Consider the following 10,740-nt stretch of genomic DNA (forward strand, 5'->3'; position numbering starts at 1 on the left):
TTTTAGATATACTATGTAAATCTGATAAATTACGTCCCGTTTTGTGAAAATGTTTAGGTTCATTTTTCAAGGTTGGTTTGTTTGTGTGGTTTTTAACACACGCTTTGGTCATATCTTGGTTACTGGTTCACCTCGACATTCCTGGATAACTAACCAGTAAATACCAATTTCTCCACAAGTTACCAACAACTTATGCAACATGATTTCTGAAGCAGCAGCTAGAGACAAATAACCATCATCAGACTCGGTGTTCGAGATCAGTAGTAACAGAGAAATTTTGCGCGGCACCAGGATCAAACCAACGACCTCTGGATTGCAAATCCAATACTCTTCTTATTTGGCTAAGCAGGGGGACTCAATTTTCAAGACAACTATACAAAAACTTACCTCATTTAATAGAAGTTCATTTTGTAGATTCAACAAAACACACAAGAATAACTGAAAAGAGAATAAAACAAACATCTTAAAATCAATCAAATTATCATCAAACAAAATTTTTAATCTTACTAAGGAAATGCCAGGGTAGTGCCACTAACCAGCCACTGGCAGCATTTCATAATGTTTATCCAAGAATATAGTTTTCTGTTCAATTATTAAATGGAAACAACATGCGAGGAAGCTATCTAGCTAACTCATGCAAGTTTGTTATTCTAAAGTGACTTCACATGACAAAAGCACCTTCTCATGACTAAATCACCTTCTCATGACTAAAGCAGCTTCATGTTACTAAAGCTCCTTCTGGTGACTAAAGCATCTTCCATTGACTAAATGACTAAAGCACCTTCTCATGACTAAAGTGCCTTATCATGACTAAAGCACATTCTCATAACTAAAGCCCATTCTTGTGTCTAAAGCACCTTCTCATGACTTTAGCACATTCTTTATTATGTCTGATATAACAATGGAAGGATACCAAGGTTTTCCTTATTAACCAGTTAGTTATTAAGTCTAATATATTGACATAATGACATTATTAGCCTAAAATAAATCCACCCTAATTTACAAAATTTCACTGCAATAGGAAAACATTTCTTCAATATAATAAAAGAACATAAACAGCTAATTTAAAGGTGCAGCCATATAAGTATTTTTATAGGTACTTTTGCAAAAGTACAACCACACAAACAATACATAGAAGTTAAACGGAAAGGTGCAGTGTCCTACCCTAATTTAAATGAAAGTACACAACATTATGCTTCACAACAAAATGATGATGCAGATTTTATAGTCACTGAACAATAACAATACAGTGAACTTAAAACTTTTCAGTGGATCATAATTCTCAATAACCTACCTCATTCCTTGTAATATAAATCAAGTTTGGTTTTGGGAAAGCAGTTTAACATACTTAATAATTTTGTACTTATATCAGATATAACCCAGTGTATAGAGCCTATAATTATAATGTTTTTATATCAGATATAACCCATATAGAACACACATATTGTACTTATATCAGATATAACCCATATTGGTCACACATATTGTACATACATCAGGTATAACCCATATAGAACACACATATTGTACTTATATCAGATATAACCCATATTGGTCACACATATTGTACTTATATCAGATATAACCCATATAGAACACACATATTGTACTTATATCAGATATAACCCATATTGGTCACACATATTGTACTTACATCAGGTATAACCCATATAGAACACACATATTGTACTTATATCAGATATAACCCATATTGGTCACACATATTGTACTTATATCAGATATAACCCATATACATCATACATATTGTACTTATATCAGATATAACCCATATAGATCACATACATTTTGTACTTATATCAGATATAACCCATATAGATCATATATTTGAACTTACATCATAACCAAGGAACTTACATCAGATGTACCCCATATAGGTATTAAATATATTTTGAACTTACATCAGATATAACCCTAATAGATCATATTTTTTGTACTTATATCATAGATAACCCATATAGACCATATTAAAGTTGTACTTACATCAGATATAACCCGTATAGAGCGTATATATTGTATTTCTGTATGAAGTAGCTCCCATATAGCCTCTTGTTGATCTTGCTGTCTCTTTGTTAAATGCTGAAAATATAAAACAACAAAAGTAACATTTGAAATAATACTCCCTAAAATACTTTGTTCCAAATTACTGACTATAGTACAGTAAAACCCTTTTTCTAAGGTGCCCTTTGCATTATTCCTGGCACAAGCCTGCAACAAAGTAAAACTACAAAACCTTAATATAAAAGGCTGGCTAGATTATAGCTTCCTCACATGGAAATAATTCAAAGTCTTAGGCAGGATCTGCAGCTACAGCATTGAGGGACTTATGATTCATTCTTCAAGCTTAACAATGTTACAGGCCAAAGAGGACCCCAATACAGTTGAACTCAGTATAAATTATGTTACAAATTTCCTATAAGAAAATGAAATTTTTTTATCCTGGGATGGTCATTTAAAACAGGTGTGACTGTTACAACAGGACAATGTAAAACACAAATGGGCCCAATAATGCAATGTTATGAAAATATTAAAATTTGTGTAAGAAAACAACATGTTTTATCGCCCTTGTTATTTACAATGAGAAATAACCGAGTTATGTGTCAATGAACTAAAATAGCAGAACTAACCAGACAGCTCAAATAACGCAGTATTTGAGAATGTGACAATAGCAAACACAATTTACTTAGTGAAGTAATAAATTCTGCAGCTTTCAATGTTATTCATATTGTATCCAGGAAGAATGAATAAACCATACTCCTATTTCTGATTAATTCAAATGTATTTGAACGAGACATTGTGTAATACTATATGTGTTAAACAACTGCGCTGTTAAGTATAATCCTACAAGTCCTCCATGTCTTTTTAAGTTCAGACATTTATGACAAGAGTTGTCTCCCTTGACAGAAAAAAAAGTGTGATGACATTGGGTAAAAGTTTTTGGTTTCTTTTTTGTTTTTTAGGTTGGGTTTAACCTCGCACGTCATATTTTGACTTTCTAGCTTTACTGGTGGAGGAGAACGTCAGGTGCTCTTCCGTGCATTATTTCAGGCAAACTTTTTAAAGCTGGGCATCGTTAGAGCATCTTTTTGTGAATTTGAAGAGATTTCAATGGTAGCTGATCAAAGTGTGGCCTAATTAATATAGTTACATGATGATACTATTGTTTTTATCAAAAGCCAGATCAAAAAATTTGATACAATTGGCTTATTACTACAAGTAAACAATCATGACATGTGTCTTTACTGTTCATGTTTCAGACAGCATGAATACACCACAGTATCAATACAATTATCATATGACTTTCCTGACAGACAAATAATAATTTATCTGTAAACTGTCAGCGGAAAAAATGCCATCCCTCGGGCTGTTATAACACTTTGCTGATGATAATAACCTAACTGTAAAACCTTACCCCCCTGATAATCAAAAATTGTCAAGGCCATTATAAATGGCGGACACAGGACTTCAGACAGATTGCCATAGGCAGTCTAGGCTTTTTCTTTTTAATGCACCTCCTAGACAGATTTTTTTGCAGAGATCTTTATCACAAAGCCCTAATATGGTGATAACCAGTTAATTAAACAAACTATTTGTTGATATTTTCATAACTTCTGGCTATGACAGATTGACCTTGAGATAATTATTCAGGCTAAATGGTTTCTTTATTTTCTTTTGAAAATTTACAGTTTTGAAATTATCTCCCTTGATTAAAAAAAACATCAGTACAATGTAAAAATCATCTCCCTTGAAAATGTTTTTTTTTCTAATTTTCAGGCATTCAGAATGTAACTACGAAGTAAACTTCCTTAATTAATTTATATATTGCAAGGTCTCTTCTTACACTTTTCTGTAAGCTGATATTTATGAAACTTCAATTTAGATATTAAAGGTGACAGGCCAATGCTGTCTTGTTTGGTTTTTTGGTTTTTTTTAAAAGGAAGCAAAATAACAGATCTTATTGGTCTAAGGAGAATTTTTCATAACATTCCCAATCAAACTCCTAAATTAATTCATTTTTTATTTTCTAGTTTCATGCATTAAAGAGATCAAATTTCTACTTTGCTATTTTCTTCCTTGTACCGTTAAGTTACTGGTGTTTTGTTTGGTCTCAACTGGAAGGTAAACCACACAAAAACAAACTGTTATGTTATTATGTAATATATAACTTATTTTATTTCCTTTGCAGACCCATACTTCCTAATCATAACATGTCACTGCCATCATGTACAACATGTAAAATCCATTTCATATTTGTGAAATGCCTGACCTCTCCTTTACCTAGATGATGACTTCCATTTTCTGTTTTATTGTCACCAGATTATTAGTCTGTCCACAAATTAGACATAACCTGTCACTCAAGCTCCTTCTTACACCAATTAGATGACCTAATTACATTTCACACTCTTGTACTGTGCATGCGTAGCTTTTTGACATGAGTTAAGTGCATTTGTGAAAACAATTATGTAATCACTAATTAAATCATGAAATGCATAAACATGACATTTAGTAGGTTGATAATAAACATTTTAAACTCGAAAAATTTTGAAACAAATATTTTAGAGAAAAAAATCAGTCATAGTGTTACAAAACTTTGTATATTTACCAGTCTGAAAAAAAAAACTTTAAACAATATCATTGTCATAAAACTTTCAGCAAATACTCAGAATTTTCAAGTGCTGTTATTTAAGAACTGAAGGAACTCTGCCCTTAAAACTCCTTGAAATGTCTTCGTAGAGTCTTATTTTGAAATACATTTTGACGAGTCATTAATACATAATGTCCTGTCGTTATTACTTATATAGCAAGCTATATAAATGTTTTTTTAACTTCGATATTAAACGGAACACAAACCTGCGAGTTGTCTACAATAGACCTCCAGTCTGCGTCTATACTGAATACAGAGTCGTCAAACTGCGAGTGCTCGAACTGTACGAGGGAAGGAAAGGGAGGTAATCCATTACTACTGTAGTTGTTTAACAGTTCATTCAACTGATCTTGTTTCTCTTTATCCTGGAAAATATAAAAATACAAAAAATGGTTACTTATGTATCAACAAAAGAAACTTGAATATCTAACCAAGCTATTATACATGTATACCAGGGTTATTGGAAAGTGCTATCATAATGCAATCAGCATACCTAACCAGACCAGGGCCGAGGTTAAACAGGAAATATTCTAATTTCAAACTCAGCTCTCAGATATTTTGATTGGTCAGAAACAGGCACAGAATGTGAATTGATCAATGAAAATCCTGAGATTCGCGCTCAATCTCAGGAAAAGGTTTTATAACCTTTAAATGGGCCAGATACTCATTCTGATGAACTTAAGCCGATGTCAACCGGACAAAAGTTCAAAGCACCAAACCTTATTGTATTCTATTCAGTCTGATCATGATCTTCACTGTTTACTATTCATTTAGTTAAAAAATTTCAAATTTCCTCGCAAAATGATGAATAGTTTGGTCCAGATTAAAAGACTGACCAGTCCCTTTAAGATTATTAAGTGGGGACTAAGGGTAAAAGTACTGAAAGTGAGCAAGGGACAAGTTATTTCAGAGTCTGTGTAGGGTAGTATGCATGTCAAAATATTGATGGAGTAACACTTGCAATTACTATAAGCTTTAAGTAACACATTGTAAATAAATCAATTAAACACACCTAAAATACGACTATATGTATATAAGTCCCATAAAAACCCAGCATGAATATAATTCATAAATTATGTATACTGCTGAATAAAACACTATATAGTTACTATTTCACAGAAAAATTTTACCAAGCTTTATGATTTTAATACAAAACTGAATTTTTTCTTTTATGTATTTATGGTTATTTGTAAATCTAGGCAATGGTTTTCACTCTTCCATGACAATTCTTCTGAAAACTATCAAAAACTATCAAAACATAAGATCTCAGTCTTAAATCTTCTGACTAGGCTTATAGCAAAACTGTTGTAAGATATTTTTCCGATGTACTTGGGTACAATAGTGATACTTTCTTTCCTTAACTTATTTTAATTTCTTTCGAAGAATTTCAATCATGAATCAAAACCGGCTTTGATATTGTCATCAGAACTCAATAACGAAGATCCTTGAGTTTTAACATTTTTACGTTAAATTGTCAAATAATTACATTACGAGGTCGTTTTTTTCACGTCCATTCGCCTCTGTCAAATTACTATCATTTAATAGACAACGACTTAATTTGTTCCCCGTGTCATCTTGAAGAAAAAAAGAATGCCGACTTGTAATTTTTCTTAAACTTCTTGAAAAAAAAATTCAGAAAGCAGACGTTAATTTTACAAAATTTAATGGTATTTAATAGGTGTTTAACTGGATCAGTGTCTTATCTGCGTCAGTGTTATAATCAAATTCTTCAAATATCTCCACAACTATCTCAATTACATGACATTGGTATTCGATATATTATATACAAACAACAGTGAAACGTTCCACTTTCTGTCCGGATCAATGAATTCAAATATCAGATTTAGTAAAAAATTGCATTCTAAAGTAAATTGAAGAAGTTAGATATGTTGAAAAAGATCAGATCAGTTATTGAGACATTATTTAATGTCTGATCAACTACTTAGTTAGAATTTAACACTTCGTCTGTTGGCCACTGCAGATTCTAACTATGCCACCAAGATCAGCTGGCAAGACTGTGCCATCACAGCATCATCAGCTCTGTATACAGTTATTCAGAAGTTACTTTGAAATTTTCCCTAAAAATGACAAAACGTATTGTCCAGATTGAAAAATGGAAGAGTCCATTTAAGATATTTAACAGACAAGGATTAGATTTGTCATTATCATAATTCAATATGCTACATTATACAGCATTTGGTGCATTTATCTTTTCATGAGTCGGGCAAAATTGATCTTAAATACACATGCATATGCTGCTATAGCTTATTCAGCAAACATTATCTTTCCTATAACATGTGTCACTGAATCAGCTTTTAATTCAATATTTGAGCCGCGTCACGACAAAACCAACATAATGGGTTTGCGACCAGCATGGATCCAGACCAGCCTGCGCATCCGCGCAGTCTGATCAGGATCCATGCTGTTCGCTATCAGTTTCAATACTTGTTATAGACTTTGTAAGCGAACAGCATGGATCCTGATCAGACTGCGCGGATTCGCAGGCTGGTCATGGGCATGCTTGTCGCAAACCCATTATGTTGGTTTTGTCATGACGCGGCTCATTTATCTTAAAAGACTTTATTCAATTATTTTGCTAGGTTCATAGAAGAATCCATGCAGTATTTCAGTCTTACACTTCAAATTGATTTGTCTCATTAACACTGAATATGGAATGTCCCTTCGAAATTTGAGGGATTTCGATATCCCGAACTACAGAAACTTGTTTCGGTCCTCTTAAACAAGAGAAAAAAAACAAGATGAAGACTTTAAACGTCAGTGCTAGGTGTCACAACATGTCAATAAACATGATACTTTGATTGACACCAATAAATTAATCAGAGTGTTTCTTTTGAGTCCCCTACATGCTTTATTCTTAGGTGAATACAGTTGCTGATTTTAATTCTGATAATGTAAGTTAATGTGTGAAAAACCAAAAGATGCATACATTTTCTTACAAAAACACCTGTCAGAATATCATGTTACACCTGTAGTGTCAATGATTATTGATCAATGATTCTTATCGAGACAGATTTGCTGACAAGATCACTAAAGAAAAGAAACATTTTGTTCCTTTTGTACAACATTGCGACAGTGTCCTTTGATGGTTATAGCCACGATCGAATGACATCAAATAAAATGAAGCGGAGTGTAATATGTAAGGATGTTGTGGTCCTACTTTTTCCGATGCCGTAGTCAAAATAAGTCTAACGTATTCAGGCGTCGTTATTGATGTACCATGCTTAATGATTGATTAATCAATTAATCTTTTAATAGGACTAAGCCATTAATCTGGTTGTAGGTGAATAAGATTAGTCAAAGTTTAATGTTACCATACGTTTAGAATTTGTATGCAATATGACTCCCTATAGTGACGTCTTAATCCGTTCCAGTAATATCGTTTGATTTGACTGTAATACTGGGTTAACGGCCTTAATTATTTAAGTTGATGTATTTGACTCAGAAAAGTGAATGACCTAGTATATGCTTACAAGGTACATAAAGGTAAATTACAGTAGGAATTAAATACAAAATCTGTCTTTATTCTATGGAGAAGTAAGCCAAAAACAAACTATAATAATTGGCTATAAGATTCATTTCAAAAATAGGAAAATTCAAGTATGGACATTGAGGTAATATATCCAAATAGACTTTGGGGTCTGTTACCAACTAACCAATCAATGACAAAAAGAATATACAATATAATATTATTACAATACCAATTTAAATCATTCAAAAGATTATTTTTCTCCCAGTCCAAATATACATTAGACAAAGCATCAAAAATTTGATACTAAATTCTTCCAAACAAATTTTATTCTTTTGAAAAAAAAACAAAAAAACGAGAACTTATTAAAAGTTGAGATTCTTTCTATGTGTGATTCTAAATGAGACTAAATTATACAATAATTATGCTGCACTATTTATTTTGTACCACAAACAGAAATTTTGTATAAACCTAGAATAGAATGCGGTTGAAAACCAATGATCAATTATAACCCATTTGGAGCAAAAGAGCATTTCATGACCCAATGAGTAATCAATGAACCCAAAGGTGATCAAGTAAATATTGCATACAAAGGTGTCATAGTTTACTGAAAATAATTTTCTAAGTGAGTAATCAAAATCTATAACGTGGCCTTTTTTGTATCCACAACAATTTTATTCTCGTTAGTCTCGTGAAATAACTTTTTTACAGGCATAAACACATAAATAAATATTGGGCACAAAAAAAAAATGAATATCACTGTACACTAAATGACCTTCAAATGAAAACCCACGCTGAAACGGTACGATTATGAAGTTTTAGCCTTTACCTCAGTATATTTATGCTAATTATTTGTTACTAACACATAAAATAACAATGTCATCCAAATATGTGTCTTACTAATAGCTATTAAAAATAATCGTGACAATAAGTATAAACAAATAGGATGTAAAGAAAATAATCATTTAACATGACTAAAAATGTTCTTCAGGCAAATTAAATTACTTACTTTTTTCTCTTTATTTAAACTCCTTTGCGAATTATCAATATCTAACGATTGCTTTTTAAGTTTTACAATAAAAAAATATGAATTATCATCGTTAAATATTTGATAACGCTCTTTTCGGGGTTTAGGCAGGGCAGAACTTAAATGGTCATTCAAAATGTAAAAGACATATTTATGAATCGTTAATTACACTTTCAGCACATAAGTAAGAGGCATCAAACAACTTGCCTGTATCAACTGTACAGAGCCAAGGCAGTCTGCAATTATTAGCTATTACAATGAAAATTGATCAGAAACTATTCAGTGTAAGCAAGGCTTGCGCTGGCAGGATCCTATGAGAAAATTGACTCAAGATTATCACCATTGGCTCAAAATTATGAAAAAGTATGACTTTTGGAATGTCGACATTCGCTTTCGCTATTGAATGGGAAAGTTTACATTTGAATTTCTATCTACAACTTCCGCTAACAGTGTTATTTGTTCAAGCTTGGAAAATCTAGAAATAGGCTGAGCCAAAATCAAAGCAGGGCAAGTTTATTATCCGAATTCAGCAGGGTAAGCAGGTATATTTTAGCACACAGTTGTGAGGGAAGAGGAGGATCGGAGAGAAAGAGACATGCAGCGCCAGTGTAACAATACATGTTATCCGGAACTTGGCAAACTTTTATGGTTATGATCTTCAAGGTGTACTACAAGTCAAAATAGATTAGTCAAACTGTTGCACTTATTTTCAATGCTGTAACTGTAAAAGTTTGTACCTATGCCGGATTAGCTGGGAAAAACCTAAATAGTCTTAATTCTGGAGTTAGTCAATTGCTAGGCAATTGAATTTATCAAATAAAATTTTAGATCTATTAAGCTATATATATAATTATATTAATTCTCACATATTACACACATACACATACCTTTGAAATCCAGGTCGGGTGGGGATTATATACCTCTAACAGAGAAAATAAATCCTTTGAATTTTTATACATATTCCTTTGTATTCCCATTGCAAAACCAACGTAATATTGATGTCCATTAATTATTTACTTATTACACTCATGCCCGCTATCACTTTGTATTATAATACAACTTGATGTATGAAATATATGTGTTAATCTATAGTTCCGAACAGTTATTATACATTTTTTTTATTTCAACACACTTTTTACAAAGAAATTTCTGACCTATATAGATTGCTATTTTATTTACGATACACAAAACGATTCTTTTTTGGGGGTATAAAAATAGAAGAGTGATAGCAAGAGTGACAAAAGATTAATTATGAAGGATGGTTTTTTATTGGTTAGTTTACTGGCCGTTTGGATGATGCGTTATAACGGTTTGACGTAGTTCACGGTAATAAATAGTATAGATAATACATCATTCCCCTCCCCCCCTCGCTTTGTGTCAGGTATATATATGATGTATATATACACTGAACAGTGTGATATATATACATTATATAACATCGAAATAAATACACACATGACAACATATTACATACACCCACGTAATTTAGAGCTTTAAGACACACAAACACTTGACTTATATTTGTTGTTTTTAACATAGTTATCTTAAAAAAAATTGAGTTAT

At 32.1% G+C, this 10,740-nt stretch overlaps 1 protein-coding gene across 1 annotated transcript; it reads right to left on the reverse strand.

The window, feature by feature from the left end:
• Nucleotides 1-295: 295 nt before the first annotated feature.
• On the reverse strand, nt 296-10,199 carry LOC132720822 (pleckstrin homology domain-containing family G member 5-like). Its single transcript, XM_060705046.1, has 4 exons — nt 10,065-10,199; nt 4,870-5,028; nt 2,002-2,097; nt 296-438 (listed from the first exon to the last, which is right to left on the reverse strand). Exons 1-4 carry the CDS (start codon nt 10,152-10,154, stop codon nt 334-336), a joined length of 450 nt encoding a protein of 149 aa, XP_060561029.1. The 5' UTR covers nt 10,155-10,199; the 3' UTR covers nt 296-333.
• Between the last annotated feature and the right edge of the window lie 541 nt (nt 10,200-10,740).

The sequence above is a fragment of the Ruditapes philippinarum genome, unplaced genomic scaffold (assembly GCF_026571515.1).
Source record: "Ruditapes philippinarum isolate M1 unplaced genomic scaffold, ASM2657151v2 ctg19819_1_1_1_1, whole genome shotgun sequence".
NCBI lineage: Eukaryota > Metazoa > Mollusca > Bivalvia > Venerida > Veneridae > Ruditapes > Ruditapes philippinarum.